The sequence below is a fragment of the Rousettus aegyptiacus genome, unplaced genomic scaffold (genome assembly GCF_014176215.1).
Source record: "Rousettus aegyptiacus isolate mRouAeg1 unplaced genomic scaffold, mRouAeg1.p scaffold_m13_p_2, whole genome shotgun sequence".
NCBI classification, from domain to species: domain Eukaryota; kingdom Metazoa; phylum Chordata; class Mammalia; order Chiroptera; family Pteropodidae; genus Rousettus; species Rousettus aegyptiacus.
In genome coordinates, this window is record NW_023416295.1 from 121,890,087 (window position 1) to 121,914,904 (window position 24,818).

The 24,818-nt window shown below is 34.1% G+C and overlaps 1 protein-coding gene and 1 long non-coding RNA gene across 5 annotated transcripts in view; one reads left to right on the forward strand and one right to left on the reverse strand.

The window, feature by feature from the left end:
• MON2 (MON2 homolog, regulator of endosome-to-Golgi trafficking) overlaps window positions 1–22,302 on the reverse strand; it is a 96,578-nt gene extending 74,276 nt beyond the window's left edge. The window contains exons 1-3 of one of the 4 annotated variants that reach the window (XM_016150759.2): window positions 21,772–22,302; window positions 8,735–8,798; window positions 496–623 (exon numbers count right to left, since the gene is read on the reverse strand). In XM_016150759.2, coding sequence (XP_016006245.2) covers window positions 496–623; window positions 8,735–8,798; window positions 21,772–21,882 — 303 coding nt within the window. In that variant the 5' untranslated portion in view covers window positions 21,883–22,302. Of the gene's footprint in view, window positions 1–495; window positions 624–3,585; window positions 3,667–8,734; window positions 8,799–21,771 lie in introns of those variants that run through there. The other 3 variants (XM_016150761.2, XM_036237705.1, XM_036237704.1) reach the window with 3 other exon arrangements.
• On the forward strand, window positions 3,277–12,350 carry LOC107513746. The gene is made up of 2 exons (XR_001597623.2): window positions 3,277–5,490; window positions 12,205–12,350. It is a non-coding gene; the product is annotated as an uncharacterized LOC107513746 (long non-coding RNA).
• Window positions 22,303–24,818: the final 2,516 nt, after the last annotated feature.

Sequence of the window (24,818 nt, forward strand, 5' to 3'; positions counted from 1 at the left end):
GAAGTACCTCATGGAGTACAAAGTTAAGGTTAACACCACTACGTTTGAAAGCGGAATGCAGAATCATAGTGATGAAATGTTTCTTCTTGTTTTACCATAAGATTAGATGCAAACAATACACTTAAGTTAATGAACAAATTAACACATCAGATAATCCAAGAAAGTCATGATTTTCCCTCCTACCTTTACAAATTTTTTGACTTACAATCCTCTTCAACGATATTGAAAATTTGCTTCTCAAAATAATCATCTATATTACTGAACTATGACTGTGTAAGTTATAAATTACTTGACAAGATACATTGCATCTTTATTCATTATTAATGTGTTTAATAAAATATTTTGTTAATCTTTTAAAATTAAGACATGTCCTTCAAGAACACTGCTATTCCTAAAACTGTTTGACATTAAATATCAGGTATGTTTCATTTTCCCCTTAAGAAACCTCCTGATCTGATTCTTAGGTGCACAGTTCATATAAAATCTTCACATTACCTCAGACACAACTTCATGTGACATGAGTCTCTGAATGGCAGCCAAACACAACTGAGTGATCTTCGGTTCCTTGGTTCCACAACCCATTAGAAAAGGCTGAACAACTTCTGAGCTGTTCTCTTTCAGTGCTTTATTTAGAACACATAGAAAATAAATTATTAAATCTAATTCATAAATAGCAATACATTTTTATATAATTACAACTAGTAATGAAAACTTAATAAAAATTACTTTTGGTAAAATAAACACCAAAGTAAAAATCAAGTATTAGAGTTAAAACACTTCAAATAGATACTACAGAACAGACTCTGTATCTAAACTACATCCCTAACTACAGCTTTGTTATATATTTCTCCTGACACTCCATCCTCTGGTTCTTCCCCTCTTATCATAAATTCTTTACAGTCAACTCAGAAGTTCTATTTTGCCTCAGAGAAGCATACTATTTCTTCAATAGTGCAAAAGAAAAAACACAAATAAGAATTCGTATTCTAAAGAAGAAAAAGTAATTTAAAATAGCATATACATCATCGCCACCACATTTCTGAATATTCAGAAACTCCCCATAATTTTATTATATGCCTTGAATTTACATAGCCTTAATTTCTTTTTCAAGAAATAAACTCATTTAAAACAATAACAGTATTCATCTCATTGCTGAAGCATTACTTTAATTAATTGGATGCGCATACTAAAATTCCAAATCCTAACTCTTCCTACCAAGCCAATTCTTTCAGAAGTTTTAGAGTGCCAATAAAAATGTAAAAGGTTAGAAATGCACAAACTGAATCATATATAATTACAAAACAAAATTAAATCAATATGCACTAAATGCCTAAATGAAGATAAATAAGACAGGTTTGTCATCCTCAGGAAATTTAAATAAATATGGAATTCCGAATCAAGAACACATAAATGTATGTATTTGGTATACGCTTCCAAGGTACTAAATCCATCAACTGCTTTTTGAGATTAAAATTTGTAATAAAGACATACAAATCTGAGTTTCGACATATTTTTCAAAAGAAACTGTAAGAAAGTTATCTAGAATCATCATTGAAAAGTATAAAACCAATATTAACATCAATTTTATCATTTAAACTTCCAGCTCTCTGCTCCCAAAGCTCTCCTCATGGTATGGTAAATAAAGACTACAATTTCCTACAGCATGCTCGGCAAAGTCCCTCAGTATGCCAGCATAAATGAGTAAATCACCACAGCTAAGAGACATATATGAGACAAGAGGTAAATATGACTGAAAAAAACAGTTTCCTTGCTTTATGTATAAAGGTTTTGATTTAAACCCAGAGATATAAATTTTCCATAACGATGTTTCGAAACAATTACATGAATCATTAAAAGATAACAAGAAAGCTCAAAAAATACTATTCTGAAGCAGTAAATATCCTGCCATATTCGATCATGCTAGAATGAGGCTACTCCCAACTCTGCTGAACATTTCTAATTATTAAATGTTGTTTGGGTAAATAAAAGTTTTCAAAAATAACAAGTTGCATTTGCAATTTTCATGTTAATATGCATCTCATTTGAGTATCACAATAATCATACAGAGTTTATAGGGCATAATTTGGCCCAAGTGACAAGTAAATAAGTAGTACAATCAGAATTTGAAAATGTCTTCTAACTTCTGGTTCACTATTCTTATGTTATTTGCCACTTTTTAAAATAAACAGCACTAAATTCAAATAGAAGTAAAAAGAGTTAAAAGTATTTAAGATGAACCAATGATCTGCACTTTAAAGTCTGTCTGAAGTCTTCAGATATATGAAGAAAAGGGATCCTATCCTCATAGAAGGAAAAACAATGTACTTTCATAGTCTCTGATGACAGTGATTTTAAGACACAGCTGTAATATCACACAGAAAGAAAATCAATGCCAATTAAACTATGACAAAATAGTCACTAATGATTCAGAATTTTTCTTCACAATTTCATCAAGGCCATCAAGAGCTTTGGGGATACTTCATTTTATTGAAAGAGTACTTCACCACTGACTCTGAGATCTTTTAAACCAATTGCACCCACACTGCATGTTTTGAGCCTGGTGCTTTTCTAACCTTACCATAAGACATTAATGGAAAGTTTTTGCACAACTAAAGTGACACTTAAAATAGCAATTAAACTTATGTGATATCGACAATGCTCATAACTCAACTGAACAAATATGAACTTGTTCATATGCACTCAAAAAGACACAACACTACCTAGCCCACAGCGATTCTAAAATGCCATCAATTATAAGATGCATACCAATTTAGGGAATATTAAAATGTGAAAAAACTGTGCTTCTTATAAAGAATAAGGTGAGTTATAGTGAAGTGTTGTATACATGTCGGTCACAGTTATCCAGCTTAGATAAAGCAGTAATGAAAATAACTTTTAAAAATCTCATTTTAATGTAACTCAAAGGAATCAAACATCTATCTCTCTTCTTCTAACTTTTTCCTCCTAGTTTATATGACAATATAGCTATCAAAAATGAATTTTCTGTTATCCAGGATAGTCATCAAAAAAATATATATATATATAACCTATTGATCTATTTTGTCTTTTGAAGCATAATATGAAAAACAAAAACATATCCACCCTATCCAGATCACAATACATTAGATAAAAATCTGTTTTCTTCTTTTAAAAGTGATAGTTGTCCTAGGGAGCAGAAATTTATCATGCTCTTCTAGTTTAGACAGCTGCTCTCCTTTTATATACAGTAATTTTAATGACATGTTATTTAAGCATAAGTTTATATAAAAACTCTGGGTTTAGACTCTAGAAGTCACACTGAAGGAAAGGCTGTACAGCAATATAAAGACATCTTGATTTAACCACTTTTTTTTTTTTTTATCATTCCAGGAAAAGAAGAAGAAAAGGTCAATTCTCCTTAATCAAAATCTGTTACTTCAATTTCCATTAACATATAGTTGTTGGGGAAAATAAAAAGTAAAACTTTATTTCTACCTAAATCCCTTAATAAGCATAACTCCTTTAATAGAAAACACTGAGTGTTGTTAAATATATTTTATTTCTAAATTTTATAACTGTGAGATCAGATGAAGCGCTTTCACACACCTGAAAGAGGTCCAGCAGGTCCCCATATCCTAGGGGTTTCCTTGCTCTGAGCAGTTTCACTGCATAATTGCAGTTTTTATCCTGGAAAAAAAGAATTAAACTAGGATACCCCACTATAAATCACATGAATAGGGGTTAATAAAAGTTTTATTATAATAAATTTTAATGGTCATTAAATAACAAATTATAATTCTTGTGAAAGTAATAAAATGTGATATAGACACAACTGCTATCCTCAAAACTCTTAAAATCTTATGGGAAAGACTGAAATTCCTAAAATTTTTTAAAATTCCAATGGCTTAAAAAGTCTGACAATGTTTTAAATGATTCAAGAACTGAATAACAAATAAAAGCACAAGTAGTATCATATAAAAAGCAGATTATTAGAAAAGGAAGGATTATTCAACAAATTAAGCTGGTAAAAACTAGAAGAAAATAAATGACTATCAACTACACAAAAGAGAAGCTTCCTAAGTAGAGTACAAAAAAAAAAAATCAGAAAATTTAAATTAGGTAAAAATAAAAGCATCTAGATAAAAAATTAAAAAGTAAATGACTTGCAGAAAATATGATATACACATGATGGGAAGTTAATATTTTTGCTACCTAAAGCTCAAGCAATTTGATAAGACACATAAAAAGAAATGTAAAATAAAAAAAGAAAGAATTTAACATATTTGGAGAAAAATGTTCAACATTAAAAAGATATCTGAATTAAATGAGAAGTCATTTGCCTACTAAATTACCAAAAAGATTTTTTAAAATAATAATCTGCCCAGGATGTCATAAAAATATACTCACATATTGTTGGTAAAGGCAAAAGTTTTATCTTTTCAGAAAGCAGTGTGATGACAAATTCTAAGAATATGACTATACCCTTTAATAATTTTGTTGCTAGAAATTTATCTTAAAAAAAAAAAAAAAAAACTCTAAACACTGAAACATGCCTAACATAGAAGAATGGTTAAATAAACTACAATCACTTGCTAAAATATTATGGAGCAATTTAAAGAATTAAAAAAAGATGGCATCAAAGAAAAGTATATATGATATAACAGAAGGTAGGATACAAATTAAAACTTAAAGAAGTAAAAAAGAAACTCAAGGAAAAATAAATAAATAAGAAAACATTATACTGTAGAGAAACTACATAATTTCTCTGGCTTGCTGGGTGGGTCAACTTGTGTTCATGGCCTTAGTTACAGCCCCCTATGTCTTCTAGCCAGGATTATAGGAAGAAAAGCCTATCAACAGGCCTCTGCCTTATTGATGGCACAATGAAATGTATCCTCTGAATTGCTGTCAGAGTAATTCACATAAAAATATTAATATGTGTCATTTCCCTGATTCAAACTCTTTCCATCAAGCTGCTGAGGATATCACACAATGGCAATACTTGAATAGTGTATCCAAATAGATCAAGCTGTTTTATACTTCCCATATTTAAGTAATCTCCTTTACATTCCTCTTCACCTTACATGCCTGGCTAACTCCTCTTAAAACTTTAAAACTCACCTTCAGTTTCCCAGGATGGGTTAGGTTCTAATAACAAGCCTATCTATACTTCCATTTTGGCATTTACTACATAATATTAAAATTCTCTGTTTAGGGTCTATCTCATCTGTTATCTGGCTGATGTGAACTAAATAAAACAAAATTCATGTACTCAAATAATCATAACATCTAAAATTAAAGAGAAGTAGACAAACATACTAGAGGCAGCACTGAGAGACTTATTTGCATTTTTTGAAGTGACGCACATAGCAGCCTACATTTAACCAGGACTTACTACTTCACATGTAATGTACTATTAGCACCATAAGGAAGAAAAAGATATTGATCCTGACCTCAGAAAGTAATGTCATCTGGAAAGGAAAATTTTTGGCAACGGACTTTAAAATGCAGGTAAGCTAAATAGCATGAATGGCACAAATATACTGTCAAGTATATTTCTTACATTTCTATGTAGATTTTTGGTGAATTATATTAACCATCTTTGTATATCCTCAGTGATTCTTACATAATTATTACCTTACTAAGAATATGTTGTATGAGATATTCTAAAGATGTTTATAAAATACCACAAGTACATGTATTGATAAGATAGAATATACTGATGAAAATCAGCAGATAATTTACCTTTTAATGTCAGGCAAAAAAATCCAAAGTATATTTATTCAAATCACTGAGACTTTTTAGTAATAAGACCATGTAGAAATGAAAAAGTTGAGGGAAACTGTGTGAGAAAAGAACGCAAATCACACGTAATGATTATCTTTGCAAAAATTCTATACGTATACTGACAGTAGCTGAAAGCAGCCATAGGTAGATGTAATCTTTAGAGTTTTGAACAGGGGTTAAAGATATGACAACTTCATTGATTTCCTTGTTTAAAATAGTTATCCTAAAAACGGATTATCTGTTTATGTAATTTCTGTATAACACAAGTCTTCTCAATTTCAAATATGTTGTAAGCTGAGATAATAAAAGCAATTTGTAATATATGATAGTCAAATGTAAGATTAAGGCATTTGGCCTTCTAAATCAAAAACTTGATGTTGTTCTCTTTCATTCACAGAGTTTTATCTTTAAAGAAAAAAGAAATTTGAGATAATGATCTGTATATCTGAATCAATGCTGACATTACCTGGCATAGCATTCCCACTTATGTCAGCATTCATGACAGCAGTGAAAACAAAGAAAAATAAACATTAAAGGAGGATGCTTAAAAGAAGGGGAGATGTAAAGCAAAGATTTATTCTGCAATGTAGTCACCTTCCCTTCGAAATAAATCTAAGAAAACTAAAGTTGGCTAGAAATTTATGCTGAGTATCATTGTTCAAATTGATATTAAGGGTTCTGATTTTTATAGAAATCCTTTATATTTTCTGAATATGCAGGGTATCTGAGGATTCAATATCTCACTTGAGACTCAATTGTATATATTCAACTTCCATTATAGCACAAAAATAGCAACCTACAGTCTCTAGCACTATAGAGAAGTAAACATTTCTCAAAAAACAAAAAAATTCAACTAAAATTTTTTCTCAGTATTAACTGAACTATGAATTGTACTTTGAATTAGTTTAGAAACTACAGGTATTGATGAATTTAAAGTCTCCCTGTTCTTAAGAGCCTTTGATTTTCAAAATAGCAGTGGTCTAAAATCTATAAATTTTGAGATACCAATTGCTATAAATACTTGGTAAAAAAAAAAAAATACCAGAAAATATTTTAAATGCTAATAAAGCTCTCAAGTACATGGCTCTGGATACTATGGATATTAAAGTATGAACAATTAATTCTATGTGCATAAAGATTTGTTATACCTTGATCTCAATAAAGCTAACTGATTAAAATGAAATTAATAGCTCATCTATATTAAACTCATACTGAGACAAAATTTCCCTTACTCATCCTTAAGATTAACTAATTAGACATTTTACGTGGTATACAATTCTGTAACAGACAGTGATCTTCTGAAGAAATCGGTCTTTTAAAAATATCTTCCATCAACTACAGACTCAATGTAAACTCCTATTACCGGAGAATAATTAAAGACTTACCATGATATCAGCAATTATAGTAATAAAAGTAAATATTTGTAATGATATTCTAAAATGACTGGCTAATGATGTCCCCAACTTAAAAATATCCAGGTCATAATTTATCTTTAAACATTAATTTCCTCACAGTAACTAATCCACCCCACATGCATCTCCCAAAACCCACTTGCCCACCCTCCCCATTCAACCATACATACCTTTGCCTTTACCAGTAACATCACTTTCACTATACCCGTTCTCAACATGCACACAGAGCATTATTCAATGATGTAAATAATATTATAAAACTATTTGGTGTTTTGACAGAATGTTCAAAATCACAGAAGAAGCTGTGAAAAACAGATGTAACTTAGGAGACCTAACCCTAAGGGCAAATTTCCAGCAAAGCTGACAAGCCTAAGTGAAATCCATTCTCCCCTCCCCCCATTAATCTTCTCCCCAAAGTCTTCATTTCATTTTGTAATACTCTTGAAATTCCACCAATTAGGGATTTATTGGTATCTTTTTTTAAAAAACGCATGGAGATTTATGAGAGTTAGATTCTTTACTAGTATTTGGACTTTATGTAAATTAACTATGTAAATTACTTTATGTGAATTTATGTAAAATAGGGATGCTCTGGTCCTATAATTAGCTGAGACTAATAGCACTATTAGAAATGAAAATGCACACTGAAGGACCAGTGAAGTAAGCATGGTAATGTATAAACACTTGGGAGGGAGAGGCAGTGTAGTAACCTCAAAATACACCAGAGCAGGAAGAACATGAGCTCTAAACAGCTCTAGATTTGAATGTAGTTCCACCACTTAGCATGTGACATCAGGCAAGCAACTTCATCTCTTTGCATCTCAACTTGCACTACTATAAAATAAGAATCTCTTCTCAAAAGGTTGTCTTGTATAAGACAAAGTGGCACAAATGCCTTACATGTGTAACAAATTCTCAAAAAATGTCAGTTTCCTTCTTTCCCATGTTCATTATTGAGGCAAGAACACAAAGGCACTAAAGAAAAAAAAGTAGACTGATCATCAAAATGATGTTAAAGAGAAACTCTTGAAAATTCCTCCTTGAAAATCAGGTTCCATCAAGAAAATGTAAGAAAACATTTGTTTTCTCCACCCCACTCCCATTCTTTGTTCATGACCATATTGTCTTAGTCCCAGGACTCAAAAACTCATGTAGTAACATTAACTTTATAACACTACATTATAACTTGCTCATATTAAAAATAAAATAGATCTTGGAAGGTGAACTGAGAACCGTTCTTCCATTCAATTCAATATAACAAATATTAACTAAATGCCTTTTATGGGTTAGGTGTGTCTTACATGATTGACAAAAAGTGGAGAAGCCTGTAGAAATGAGTAAGAAAAATTCTTGCCTTTTAGAAGTTAGTAGTTTTACACTTTTTGATTTCAGAAAATGTTATAGCATTCATCTCTGGGAAACCCAGTTAGTTTATCAGGTAGGGATGTTATGCTACCAAAAAATGACTTTATTTATTTATTTATTTATTTTAAGATCCTACTTGTACTATTAGTCAAATTTTCATTAATGGTTGAATTTTTAATGTAAAAAATTACCTGCCAAAATTTCGGTGTTTCGTGCAGCTATTGTTTTAACTTTTATTATTCCTGATTCAGCAGCCTGCAAGAATAAAAATAATTAGAACACAAAACTTACTATCAACAAGAATTATCTAGGGAAAAGAAGTCATATATGATAAATAAAATCTCAAGCACACAGTCACTAGTGTCTTTTTTATTTTCAAAACTTCAGCTACTAAAGCCTAGTAGGGACATACACAATAAATGTAATAAAATATGACATATTTAATTATTCACACACAAACACTAAACTTTAGCATGTTGCCTTTCTCTGCTTTAAGGTGCTTGTAGAATACCCTAATCCCTCACAAATTTAAATATTCAGAAAAGAAATATTAATAAACAAAAACAAAGCCTAATGGAAAAATTTAGGTTTCTCTTTCTCATTTCAAACTTCCCTTGCTGTCGCAAAAATCTGCAAAATTGCAAAATCAAGTGTAACTTTTAGATTAGAAGAGAATGGGTAATCAAGCATTTGTTATTACTTTGAGGTTACATTTTTTTTTTTAACACACATCCAGTTTCATAAGGTGTCTAAAACACTTCATCATAAGTATGTTTGTTTAGCTGGCAGTTCTTCGAAGTCATAGAGCACTACAATGGCACAGAACTGCTGTCCAATACAGTAGCTACTGACTATATGTGGCTATTAATTACCTTATATGTGAGTAATCTGAATTGAGCATTGCTCTAAATTTAAAATATATGCTAGATTCTGAAGATTTAGTATGAAAAAAATGTAAACTACCCTTAAATATTTATATTGAATAAATGTTGAAGTGATAATATTTTGAACACACTGGGTTAAATAATATACATTATTAAAATTAAATGTTTCTATTTACTTTTTTACAGTAATTTAAAATTCCATATATGAATGACATTTGTGGCCCACATTATATTTCTATTGGAAATGTTACCATATAACATTGATAAATAACTTCCATCGTAACTACCAAGAAACATGCCTATTTTAAAATATTTATACTGGCATCCACACCTCCAAAATTAACACATAAGTACTTAAAAGTTATATATCCAAGTTTCCCTATTAATTTGCTTGCTATTTGTTCATTTATTTTGTTATCTCTTACTGTTTGCTAAGGGACAAGTAAGTGGTAGTAGGCTCTAAATGTTTAAAAATAATTGTGGAAGACCCCAGTGTCTTATGGGTTCTTAGTCTGAGGACCAGGAATTAATGAATAAAATAAATAACACATTGTTGGCTGTACTATGTGTAGTGCACCTTTATCATCTGGTTGGCTTCCAACCATGAGAAGCCCTTGCTTGTGTTTGGAGAATTCCCAACTTCATGAGTTCTGCTGCAAGATACAGCCTATGCTTCCACTACTAAAAACTGAAAATACCAGATATGTACTTGCTTTTCCACACACCCTGGCAGCCTACACTTATCCAAATAGACATACCTACTAGGGATTTTGAATACAAAGGCTAGTGACACAGAAAAGCAGAGACAAGAGAGAATTCTTTCTGACCACGCACGGCCATAGTAGGGGCAACATGTAGTTTTCAATGGCAGTAACAGCAACAGAACCAGTGGTAGCATTAAGTGGCCAGCACAGCCAGTAGTGCAATCTCATGCATCCAGTCACTGTTCAGCAGACAACAGTAACGGTCTCACTGGCATGAGCTGTGCTGTGGGTCTACCTCTTTAGTCTCCTTTTGTTCCTGTACTTTTTCTAAGGCTGGCTCCATCCAGCTTTCTACAAATTGTGTGAGCCACTTAGTATTCTATCAGTAAACTTATTCTGCTTAGAACAGCCAGTCAGCTTTCACTACTCACATCTAAGAAGCTTAATGGATACACTTAGGACTTAGTAACTTTATGAAATGAAAATGTCCCAAATTAAATGAACATAGCTACTAACATTTAAATGTTGTCAAGATAAAAGGACTATTAAAAAAAATAGACTACTTCAGAAAAAGTATTGATTTTCTGATTACTGGAGGCAGTGCATATTAGAAAGACTAGAAGCTTAAAAAAAAAAAATCCTTGTGCCCAGGTGGCAACCCATTCCAATTAAATCAGAATGACTGCCAGAGGAGGCCAGATATCAGTATTTAAAAAGAATCTTCAGGTGATTCCAAAACGCAGCAATATCTAGTATATTATTACAATAATATAAGCAAAAGACGATGTTAGATAGTCCCAAGGTGACACTAACTGAGATAGTAAGAAGTGGTCATATTCTGGATATATCTTAAAGATGTACAGACCACTAAATATTTACCACTGTAAAAATTTAAAAACACTGAAATTATTATGCATACTTTGCTATACTCACACACCCCATCTCAAACCTCTTGGGTAATCTTCTTACTGAGCCAGCTAAAATTAATCTGTGGTCACTGAGATTTCTGCCACCATCATTTTCAAACATTTAACTTCCCCTCCTCACTATTGCTCTGTGTACCTTGCATTTGCTCAAATACTTAATTCTGCTTCAGTCAAGAGAAGTTGATCAAACTGAACCATCATAAATACCATTGTAATATGTCCTGACTTTCTGAATTCTAGTCAGTCTGACCTTTGCAAATCCTAACAGTTTCCAAAATCAGTCCTGTAGCATGCTAGATATCAATAAAGGATGTCAAATTTGCCAAGACACTATTTTGATTTCCTAAAATAAATAAGAGTGGACTCATGTATGTGTCGTAAGTATAAATAAATCAAGTTATGCATAACTTTAAAATATGTTTAACAAATATTTTTATACACACAAATATGGAAAAGGATATGAGTGCTGTTTTTTAAGTAGTTCCAAAGTACTATTTTAAAAGATATGTAACTGACATTTTCATTCCTAAACACAGGAAATCACCAAAAGACTGTCTTTTGCCTTCAGTATAATTAGACCTATCTCAAGCTCTTCATTTTTTACATTCAAGTTTGGACTGTCAACTCTGAAATTGTAACGTCTTGTCCTCATAGGCATCCTGGGTTACTGAAGTTTCACTATCACCGTTGACAATACCTGCATTATCAGTATCCCCTAATGACTGCAGTCTTACTTCATACCTAAGCCTAATCTATATCTTCAAGAGTACCCTATATACATGAAGTGTTCAGACTCATATTTCCTTCTATTTGTCAAGGATTGTCTGTATGAAAAAGAGTCTTTAACTTCTTGCTTTAAAAGTATCCCCTACTCTGATCACATACTTTGTATATACAGAGGGGAACTATGCATAGTAAACAGTTATTTTTTCTGAACTGGCTCTCATAGATTAAAAAAAAAAAAAAAGTGCCAAAGATGTGGGTTAAGGGGGGTAGTCTAAAATCTCTATTCCTGAGGGCAATCTGTGAGTTAGGAAAGAAAGCCAAAAGTCTTAAACACACTGAAGCATTTAATACTTGTTACTGTTAAAATTAATCTCTCGAGAATTATTTTTTCTTTCTCAATATCTTTTTCTTACCCAAACAGACACATCCACCAGGGATTGTGAATATGGATGCTAGTGGCACAGAAAAGCAAGAGAAGGGAAGAATGCTGATTCCTCTTTCAAGATCATCTAGAATAACCCTGGCGTCACTTCTCACTCAATAAAATCTTCTTGGGCAATCTTATAATTCCATTGTTTCGATTACTTTCTAAATGCTGAAGACTCCTAAATTATATTTCTTTTCCTAACCTGTCTCATGAACTACAGGACTTTTTAACCTAGATGTCAGATGCTGTCATCTCCACATACGAGCACCCCAACTCCTACCTCAGTCCCCGAAAAAAACCGTTTCTTCATCCAATAATCTCTATTTTTCTGAGCAGCAACCTCATCCCTCCAGTCACTGACCAGACATCTGAGGTTTCTCCCACATCCCACAAATATAAATCAGCCACAAAGGTTACGTAGTGAACATACCTTGTACTCTTTCTTCTCAAATCCCACTTCTATACCTTCAAACTTCTCATTATGAACCTGAACCAAGAGATTTCTCTATTTACAATCTTGTCTTCCATCCATCCACTATCTCAACTTGTCAGTGGTTCCCCAGCACTAACCTCTATAGTGTTCTCAAAATTGGGTAGCATAAGGCTATCTTTCATTTAAAATAAATAAATAAATAAATCTCATGGACCTATCCAGTCACTAACAAGTTTAACTATAAATAAAATTTAAGTCATTTTAGAGCTCTTAAAGTATAAAGTCGAAAAAATCACAAATTAAATACAAACCCAAATTAGCACTAATTTAATGTGAAAAATAATGTTCCACTTAAACGAAACCACTGCTAACAAGAGATTGCTGTAGACTTATTGTGCAGGTTCTTCTAATTTTGGCACTCTTACAGTGACCAAAAGCAGAAACCATTTCTTCTACCACTTTTTTCTATGGCAACTATTGAAAAGCCTTTCCATCGGGCACTCTATGGTTTGTACCTTATCTCATTCATCTCATTACATATTTGTTTCTCTATTCTAGTTTTAAGCCCCATTAGCATAAGAAATATATTTCATTCATCTCTCCACATTACTAATCATATTACCTATCACAGTGCCCAGCATACAGTAGCCACATAAAAAATGTTTCTAAGCAAACACAGGAGAGACTTTACAAAATGAAAAACCTAGAGAAAATTTGATCCAGAGATTCACAATGCAATAGGGGCTGCCATTCTCTTGGTTCTCTCCTATTCCATAAGTAGGTTCATTCTCAGGCTGCTTTTAGTCTTGGCAATAAAAATATCTGCAGCCATTCTATACCTCACAATTTTATATGACACTATCTAGAAAGAGAGAAAGGGTCTCTTTCATTAGCTCTTGAGGAAGAAAGAAACTTTCCTTTTTCAGGAGCACTCACTAGCATTATGTGACTAGAGCAGAAATGAAGCTAAAAGTAGTGAGGGTTTAAACTACATTAAACTAATCGAGATACCCTGGAGCAAGTAACGATACTAAATGACATAGATCTAAAGGGCTGAAAATGAAGGAAAAGTGCAGCCTACAACTGAAGGAACCAAGAGGGAATGGATACCAGGAAGGGAATTAACATTAATGTCCACTACTAGAACTATGTATAAATTTATATTTTAAAAAACTGAACGCTGCTTCTCTTCACCAAAGTGCCTATGTTGTTTTTCCAAAAACATATTCTTCACAACATCTCTGAGTGTAAAGCCTCAAAATTAGAACGAATTTACCAAAGGATCCAATAAATTATTCATAGAACATAGCATGAAACAAGAGCTAAAGAAGAAATGTAAAATTCAAGTTCATGGCAACTTAGAAAAATGGGACACCAGGGAGGTATGAAGCTTCCTGAAGACTTAGGATTTTAGATGGCAGGTAAAATCAAAAGACCTAAAGTCAAGTCCACACTTGGGAATGCCTAATAGGTAGATCCAGAACTCTCACTAGAGGACAATATGCTCATAAAACAATTACTATATTGAAACCAATAAGAATTTCTACTATAAAATGCAATTAGTCTACAATCCCCAAATTTTGAAAAATATATACCTATTCTGGACTAAAACACAAAAACAAACCTATGGCTTATATGAAACAAGAAACTTTTCTTATATCAAATAAAAGACTGAAATCCAGATTACATGTGGAAAGCTATATATATGGCATGCCTATACACACATAATATTCCTCTTTCCTTTATTAAAAAAAAATTTTATCTCCAAATAGTATCTACTTAACACCTCCTAGATATATCAAATGCTTTGCACTATGGAGGATAACAAGATAAACAAGATGCAAAACTGACCCTTAGAAGCTATTTAGAAAAGAAAAAAATGCTAACATAACTATAAAGGAGGTAAAATATAAAAGTTATAAGGAAATGCCTTATAAAATAAGGTTAAATGAAAGTTAAGAAAGCAGAGGAAAACATACTAGCTTGAAAATCCTGGGCAGGAGCTACAACTGTTTTTGCTCCAGCAACTAGCTAGTAGTTCATGGCATACAGTAGGTATTCAAAAATTATTTCATGAACAAATAGAATGAGGAAAGAAATTAGAAAATTATCTGTAAAACTGGTTCATTCATGCAACAAATGGATGAGCAACTATTTAAAGTGGGATTAAGCAAAAGGTAAGATTTTAATTTTAAAAAGATGTGAACAAGTGATTCCAGGCCAGCCAAAGGAACCTCCAAAGCCAGTGCATGAAAGAGGGAAGCAGTATGGCATACCTAGAGAATAAACAGTAGGCAATAAGGTTTGGCTGAAATATAAAACCATATGAGGAAAAGCTAATGGTGATGAAGCTAGATAGGATGGCTGGGAAGATCAAGAGGGTCTTAAATGCTATGTCAAGGAGTTATGTAAGTACAAAGTAACCAACAAGGGTTTTCTAGCTGTTTAAGTACATTAATCTAGTGGTAATATATAGAATGGGTTGTTGTTTGTGCTATTAATGCATATCAAAGGCTAGGCATAAGATTGAAATCTGGAACTATAATAATAGCTGACAAAACAGAAAAAAGGAGAGGCATGTTAGAAATTACAGAGCTGGAAGGAACAGCTAACAATAAAAGAGCGCTGGGGGAGAGAAGGGAGACAAATATGTGATGAATATCATTAACACAGCAAGTGAACAGGGGGAAAGGACAAGTTTTAAGGAAAATAATTTTAAAAAGTTCTGTCTGAAGTATGTGAAAAACATTCTGGCAGATGTGTTCAAAGGACAGCTGGAATCTCAGGTCTAAGACAGCAGAGTTAGCAAAGTACATTTAAGAGTCATCAGCATTGTGGTCAGAAGCAATGGGAGTAGAGGACAGTGCTAGAGAATGAAGAAGGAAAAAGAAGTCGAAGAAAGAACTTGGAATACATTTACATGTAAAGAAAAGAAGGAATGCTGAGATGGGAGAAATAGAAAAACAGTGTTACAAAAGTCAAAATGAGAGAATTTCAAGATGGAAAGAATGACAAATAGTAAAATGGGCATATGAATGGGCATAAAGATTTAAAAAAACAAAACAAAACAAAAACAAAACCAAGTATGTTTTAAAGGCATATGCAGCATGATATAATGGAAAGGAGAGGAGTTAGAGATGGATGCACATGGATTCACGTCCCAGTTCTTTCTAGCTTTACTTACTTTATGCAAGTTATTGAACCTCTCTAAACCAGTTTCCTCATATGTAAAACTGAAATGGCATGTTGCAATAGTCAATATATGCAAAGTTCCTAGCCTAGTGCAAAGACAATGTTTTACTCAACCTTGAGTTAACATCATGACAATAAACGCAGTTTCTCACTCATTTCTGTATTTCCTGCCACACTTTACAATTAGGAAACTAATAAATTTTTATTAAATTATCTTAGTAATAGCAAAACCAAATATTATGTATGTCACTGAAAATAAGCTATACTTATATAAAAGAAAAAAAGGAATACAATTTCATTTTTGAAATGTCTTCATTTTTGGTTTAAGCCTGGAACAACGTCTTTTATTTCTTTTCTATCACCGAAGCAGTGTTAGGAAGATGATCAATACATTCTTCTTGATTAAAATATGTTTTCATTCATCTTTGCTCTCTATTCATTTTCTACATTAAAGTAAAAATAAAATGATCAAAAATTTAGTAAAAATGAACTATTATGTTTTATACTTTAACAATAAATTTCAGTGGCTATGGCACTAACTTCCAAAAATATATAAACCATGTCCAGCAGTCCCCAACCTTTTTGGCACCAGGAACCAGTGCTCCTAGGGGAATCTAATGCCTGATGATCTGAGGTGGGGCTGAGGCTGTGATGCTAGCTCTGGGGAGTGGCTGCAAATTCAGAGGAAGCTACATCTTGGCCTGTAGCTCACCTCCAGCTGTTTGGCCTGGTTCCTAACAGGCCACAGACAGGTATCCAAGCCCAACCCAGGGGCTGGGACCCCCGTAGACTAAGCAAAAGCCTTTGAAAGAGGTCTCATTGTAAAATGCTCTTAGAATACTGCAATAAGCTAGTAAATTTTTCCTAGAAGTCCTAGTGAAAAAGTTACTGCTTATATTACTCTTAAAGTTAACAACTAAAATACTTATCAGAAGAAAATGAATTTAATGAGACCTTAGAAATCTAATGTAGTTTTTCTGGAATAAAGTCAACAGTAGCATAAAAAGAAAGAGCAGAGTCATAAACAAAGGCCACTTGCCCATCTACACACTTATATAAAAATGCATTACAGAGGAAGGTAAATCTTAACCAAAGAGACTTATAACTCCTTACCATACTTGTCATATTGTTCTGACTCACATTTGCAAGGTTTAAATAAAGTATGACAGCTAATTTATTTATATAAAACATAAATTTTTATATTATGCTTGAGAGAAAGAACACGATTGTAGCATGAGCAAACTTCTCTGACCAATGTCAACAGGAAAAAAACTATAGAATATTATAAAGTACTAAACCAAAATAACTCCTAAGTAGCATGTAAACATTACCCGGCTCTCATTCTTCATTGTCATAAGGTCCTGAAAATGAGATTTCCCTACAAGAAGAGCCAAATGATTTGGGCCTCAGTCCCTAATCAGCTGGTTAAAGGGAGAATCCTGTCATGGTTAAGTAAAAGGCCTCTCTTTCACCATGGATCCCCTTCTCCCGCATCCCCAGCCAACTAACACTGGACCGTGAGGAACTGTACCACAGGACCTTTGCTTATTAGGCAAAAATCCCTGCCAACCAACTTCTATGAGTGAGGTCTGAATGGGCAAAAGGAAACTTAAAGTACATGGCTGGGATGACTACTTGCATTTTATTATTTACACCATTACAGATTGCACTTCATTAAAAAAAAAAAAAAATCCATCATTGTGACCATCTCAACTCAAATGACCTTCATTCCCTTTGCTCTTCTACCACCCACTCCCCGGACTTCATCATCCTCTAGTGCGGCACTACTTGGCAATCTGAAATCCAATATTTCCACTATAATCTCCATCTCTAACCTTCTAGGTCTCACTTCCCCAATTCCATTGCTCTTTGATTAAATAAATTGGTGCTGCTGGTCCCTTAACTCTTCCATCTTCTTCCAATCAATCAAAATTCTGTTGGATTTCCTTCTTTAGGAATCCAACCTAGAGATCATGATCCATCATCATCTCAACCACTTTTCCTGCCATGACTCAAGTGTTTCAAGTTAATTTCTCCTCCAGTTTTCCAAAGTGATCCACTGCTCCTCTCAAACATCCTACCCATTACTTCTTCCATCATTAATTACTCACAGCAACAAGCCTGTTTCCAATCTTACCAAAAAAACAGAGGTCAGAGGTCAAACTGTCCAAAACTTCCTCTCTCCACTATCCCCCTCATTTGAATTTATCACATTCAAACCTATTTTTCTCCTTCACCCTTCTTCTAGCAGAAAAGAATGTGACCCTTCTCAAATTGAAAGCCAGTTCATACACTATGCCCATGAAACTCCAGCTTTCTCAAGGACCTTACTCTAGTAAGTATTCCCATTCTCTCCCATATCCTTAGTGTGCCCAGCTGCCTCTTTCCCTTTAATACTGTTGTTTACTAAAGTTCCTTCTTTAGCCCCAACATTCACTCTACACACTCTTTCTGGCTTATCTTATCTTCTCCTATAGTTCCTACTATCATGTATAAACTGATACTCCTAAATCTGAAATTCTAAATCTCCCTCTTAAATACTAAACCATCATTTTCAAATACCTACTGGTCAGTAACACTTGGATGTCACATATAAATCTTAAACTTAATACTCATTTTCCTCCCATATTCCTTCTCCTAGTGATCCACTCAGTCTCCCAAGCCAGAAACCAGAGAGGCATCATAGATTTCTCTATCTACAAATGCAAATGGTCACTGTGCCCTGGTAATCTGACCTGGTCTCTTTTTAATCCATACTCTCTTTCACCCATGTCTACCACAATGCAAGTATCTTCCTGTATACCTCTACTACTACCTTAATGTAGGCAATCATCATTTTTAAAATCTTTGCCTCAGTCTTAATCCTAATTGTTCCCACCAATACTGTTATGGTAATGTTACTAAATATGAATTTGATTATATACTCCCTCTCAAAGTTTCAACAGCTTTCAGTCACCTTCAGCATGGTATTTATCTTGCGTGGAATACAAACATGTGCTTTTTCATTTGCCTAGAATGATCCCACCACCACTACCACCTTCTTCTGTTGCTACCTTCCACTATCCTATAAAGATAAAGCTGAAGAATTACAAACTCAGACTACACTTTACTGTTCAGTTAGATTCCCTATACCTGTTTCTAGAGTTGTGTCTGCAAATAGGAAATGACCAAAAAGTTTTTATTCATTAAACACACAAACATAAATTTCAAAGGTTACTGCCGCTGAAGGCCACTGAATATCAATTATACAGAAGTGATTTTACAAAGCTTTCATTTTTAAGACAAAAATATTTTTTCATACAAATATTCCAGAACAAATTAGCTAGTACACTTGTGCTAAAAAAAAAAAAAAAAAAAAAAAAAAAAAGGAAGAAAAAGTACGGTACTGAAGCATGAAAATTTATATTTAAGGACTAAAGAAAATAACCAGGGGAAAAAGAGGAAGGACTATTGCTGTTATTATTTAATTACTCCTCTTATAAAATGACAATAAATTATAGCCACTTTAAGGACTATTTAATATTCAAAGAATAGATTTATAAAAACGATTAATATGGAGACAAATGCAGAAATTCAAAGATAAGAAAATATCAGTATGTAACCCACTATCCATTATCAATATTCTTTCCTTCTGTTTTTCTAACAGATTTGAGATCTTTAAAAAAAAAAAAAATCAAGCATATCATTAATTTAAATTACATATAGCCAAGCACTATGGTCAAAAAAGTAGAAATTACTAAAACCTTAAAACAAAGACTAAATACAGAATGCCTCAATTCATTGTACCTTGCTTAAAAAGTATTGAGGAAGGAGCCATCTCTTCTAAAGCACATATGCAGTTAGCACTGTACTGTATTAAATTATAAGTAGTTCAGAACGGGTATTTTCAGGTAATATGCATGAAGATACTGGGAGAATGTTAACTAGCAAACCAGTATACAGATGGAAAAGATTTTAGAAAGGCTTTGCCTTAGGGTCTACCAAGCATCCCTCCCCCACCAAATAAATAAAACTAAAAACATTTTGGTTCCTTAAAGAACAAAAGCCAAAATTCAGCATTGCTATTACGAGGAAAAATTTAATTCAACAAAAATATTTTTTTTAAGTCAAGAAATATCCTAAAACATCATCACTATTAGGCTAATTACTTCATTCTTGTTTTAAACTTGTAACATACTCAAAGTCATTTTTAAATTCCTAAAGTAGGGTCTTAAACATATTAGAAGTGCCATTGGTTAAAGAGTCAAAGTTTTTACATTCAATAAATTCTCACAGAGTGTGTACTAGACATGAAATTATGTATCACAAATAATCACGCCAATTACTTTGGTATTTGTCATTACCTCAAAGACTAGGTGTAGTCACTAAAAATCTCTTTAGCCAATGTTCAAGTAAAAAAGCTGATGAGCTTTATTAAAAGTTTCTAGAAAAAACTTGAGTTCTAGAACTTTGTGAGTTACCTGTTTGGAACTCTGAATGGATTTTCCAATAGAAATAATGTAATAAATAGCAACTAAATTCCCAAGCTAGCCCACAAAGGCCTATAATATACAGGAATCATAATTTTTAGATTACGTATAATAAGTCACTTCTATAAATTATTGTTAAAATTACAAAATAGGATTTGACATTTTCTAAATAAGAGCATTTATCTTACAATTGAAACAGTCTATTGTTAAAAAATTATTTGTTATAATTTTTGATGATTAGAGAGAATAATGAAAAATGATATCAAAACAAACTACTGAATATCTGGAATAAAACATATCACAATAGTCATCTTTCCAAAAGTGGCACATTTGGTTTGATTCATTGGGTAATTTTTGCTACTTTATTAAATACTAGACAGTATCTGATGAAGACTGATGAAACCAAAGTACTTACAGAAAAGTTAAGGTTCCTTGGAAACCTAAAATCCAAACTTTATTGGGTAAGTTCCAATTACAGAACCTTTATAATAATAAAGGTAAAACATTTAAATAAACATGAAAATATTTCAAAATTCCTTGTTGAACTTTTATGGCAATTAGTAAATGAAACTGCAGGTATACCAAACTATGTTAAATAGAAATAAAAATAATTGCTTGCACAAAAATATCATTGAAATATATCTTATTTCAGACATAACGAATTAAAAAGCATGGTTCTTTAAAATTTTAAGAGAAATAAAATGACACCTTAAGAGAAAGAGCCAATAGTGACTAAATGTTAAAAACTTCAATTCAGGAAATATTTGGAGAATTTAATTTGATATATTATTGACTTGAGCCTCTTTAATAATAATAATGCTCTTGTTGTTCTGAGGACTTTCCCATCATAATCTAATAAATTTACCCTTTAACCCCATCTAACATGCTCAAAGAATACTAAAGCTCAAAGAGGATAGGATGTATTGCTAGCACAAACTTCCCACTCATAACATAGCAAGGATTAACATGGTTACTGTGGGTCTTCACTATATGTCGTAAGTTAGGTGGCTCTGAAGAATTTATTAATACTTCATGGGAATGATAAAGAAAGTTGCATGACAACATGACAAGAAGGAAAGCTACTTCCACTGAGTGATATATACTATAAACGTGAAGAGCACAGATTTTACCACAACGATGCATATTAGTTTTTAGAAACAACAAACAAGTTTTCCAACTCTGGCTTGGCTAGTTTCGAGTTTGAAAAAAGGCCAGAAAAGGCTAAATCAGCGCACACCGCAAACTTTATTCCTAACTCCAGCAAAGGGGAGTAGAGAAAATCGAAGCCCTCAGACCTCTCCAAAGGGAACTATAAGACGCTTTGGGAACCCAGCGACTCGCAAATTTGGAAAGGTGAAGGCCAAATCAAAATCAGACAGGGTTGGTGGACGTCTGTGAAGGACTGGGTCTAACAGGACCAGCCGGGCACGCTCACCGTGCCTTGTCCCGACATCGCCCGAAGCTTACCTCCTTGACAGGCGGAAATTTCTTCTTGCATTCCAGGGACAAGGCCCGTAAGTCGCTCTGCATATTCTCCAGCAGCTTCTTCACCGCCTCGGGGCTGTTGGTGCCGGACATGATACACCAAGCTCCGAGCCAATTTCCAAGCCGCGCAAACGAACTCCGGCACTGTCAGATCCTCGGGACGACAGGCAGCACTCTCCTGGAGCCTCCTGCCCTTCCGCTGCCCACCTCCTGGGCTCTGCCTGGACTCTGCCGGGCCTCGGCTGCCTACTCGGAGCGTGCCCGAGCGCTCCCCGCAGCCCCCTCGCAACTCCCCCGGCTCCTCTCCGAGGCGCTCCCCGCAGTCGCCCGGCCCCGCTAGGCCCCGCCGGCTCCAACCGAGGAGCCCACAGTGCGGGCAGATCCTTCCCGCTCCGCGGGGCCCAGCCACACTGGTGGTCACCAGCCAACTGGCCAGAGCTTCAGCGCTGGCTCCCCACGACCCGAAGGCTCGCGGACGCCATTAGCCGAGTCGCCCACAATTCCGAGCGCGGCGGGGACACGTCAGCCGCACTTCCGGGCACCGTGGCCACCGCCCCCGCCGAGGCCAACCCGGGCCGACGAGCCGCGGGCAGGGCGTGGCCAGGGGGCGTGGTCACGCTCGGAGCAGGTTCGGGCGGGCGGGGCGCCTTTCCTAGCCCCACTACCAACCCAAGCGGCCTTAGCAGACCGTTTGCCTTCTCAAAATTTGCTTCCTTTTTGGTGACAAGTGTCTGAACGGGGCTCCGGGTACTCCTTGGCATATCTCTTGGCGTATGTTTGTTTAAATTTTATTTCGGTGTAAACAGTTTGTTTCCTCTTCATTTTTGCCCCCTGTAATCTCTGGGCGAGTGGCCACGAAAACACGCCTACCTCCTGTTAATTGTTTATCCCGCCTGGGCACCTACGTTGGAATCTCTCCAGAGAGTTGTACAAAGCGTACTACTGGTGCACTTACTGCGGAGTAATCATTTATTTTTCTAACCTATACAGCGAGAGATAAAGCTGCCCTCTGTTTCAGACCTTCCACTGACTTTCTGTTTCATCCAAAGGAAAAGCCAAAATTCTTTGATTTACCTACCGCCTGTTTTCTTCTCTGCTGTATCTCAAGCGCCTAGAACAGTGCTTGGCACGTACTAGATCAATAAATATTTGTCACGTACTAGATCAATAAATATTTGTCGAATGAATACCCTACTAAACAGTGTTTTCACGCTCAAATTAGGCTCCGATATAAAAGCCTTCATTAGCTCTGAAGTGCCTAATATATGTCGGGCAAAGGTAAACAAAATTCATACGTGCTTGGAAGATCTAGCTTATGGTATGCCTTTGCACGAGACATTTCGCAGCTGCCGAGTAGGAAGCAGAAGAAGATAGAGCGGAAGCCTGAACCAGGGTAGAGGTAGGAGATTACAAAATGAACACCTGCAGACAACCTGGAGACTGAACTATGAGATTTTCAGTGGGTGGCAATGTTTGGCTGTAAAATAAGAAGTACTTGCACCACAAGTAATTTGTAAACTAACTTTTTTTCCTTCTGATAAGAACCAAAGCATGGATGAAAGTGTCAGATGCAGTGGCAGAAAAGGGCACTCCTAGAACAAGAATTTAGATCATTTGTGCCTGCTACACAACTGGGAAACTTGACAGTCCCTATAGTATAAGCTTCATATATTAAAAGCTGTAAATTTAGCAAAAAAAAAAAAAAAAAAAAACAGTTGGAATTTGTGGCAGACATTATTCTTGAGGTCCCAAGCAGCTTTTAAAAATGACTTCTAATAATTGGCACAGTAATCTAGGATAAAGATCCTGCCCAGTGCCTTTCTCTATGTAGCCAATTTTTCTTTTGAAATTTGATTTTTTTTATTATTAGTAAATTTGGAATGATTGACTCAAAATCATCTTTCTTGGAGTCTTTTACATCTCTATTACATATAGTTAAGGGAATCCAATTGGAATTCATTAATTAAAAACAATACTTATGATTAGAAAAGCCAAAATTTTCTTAAGCCGTAACTATTACCTATATCTAGTATTCTGTAAATTTCTTTTAAAAAACAAACACAGTTTTCTGCATTGCACAGAGAGATTGTACTGCCCCAGAAGCAATGTATGCCTTTATGCCCAAACCAAGCAAGTTAACAAAGGGAAAAGTAATTTTTGGTTCTATAGGTTAAGAAATGAGCCAAACTCAAAAGTTAATATTCTGTAAAACAGAATCATTTCTCTTTTTGTAGCAAAAAAAAAAAAAAAATCAAATATGTATTATTGTTTTGAAGTACCTCAAGAAGTACTTTCAAAATTATAGCATACCTATAAGTGTTGGTATGAGTGTAAAGTGGTCTTCTGTGGCTACAAAATCTGTCTTCATTGAAAATTACATTAATAAACACCTAATAAATTTAATCTTTTATTACCATAAGTAATGCTTTTGCAGCATCATCAAATAGTAGTTATGCCTCTGGCTCTGATGTCAAAAAGACCTCAGTTTGAATATTAGCCCTGTTAGTTCATATGTAGGTGACTCTAGCAAATTACATAACGTCTCTAATCTTCAGTTTCCATATGTAATATCTACATGAGATATTACAGATAAAGCACAATGCCTGGCACATACTAAGTATTGAGTAAAAATGTTTTAAATAGGCAGTAGAAAAAGGTAACTCTTTGCAATCGCCCAGGCTATTAACTTCTAAATAGACTTAATTATCAGCAAATTTTAACCTTCTATTTGAAACCTAGCAAACCCAGGTCTTTTTCTGAACCTTTATTATGAATCTTTTAGAAAATTTATCTATTTAACAACAAGCATGTATTCATGTGTAATAAGAAAACTTGTTTAATATTCTGAAATAGCCGTCTTAGTTTAATGATGAAATATAAATATTACTCGATAAACCTTTCTAGTTTTTCGGTCTCTCATTTTTCGCTACCATTCGTTTATTCTCCTTTTGGACTTTTCTCTCTTCCACCTACTACTCCTTAGATATTTGTATTTCCTAGAATTCTATTCTTTGCTTTTTTTCTTCTTA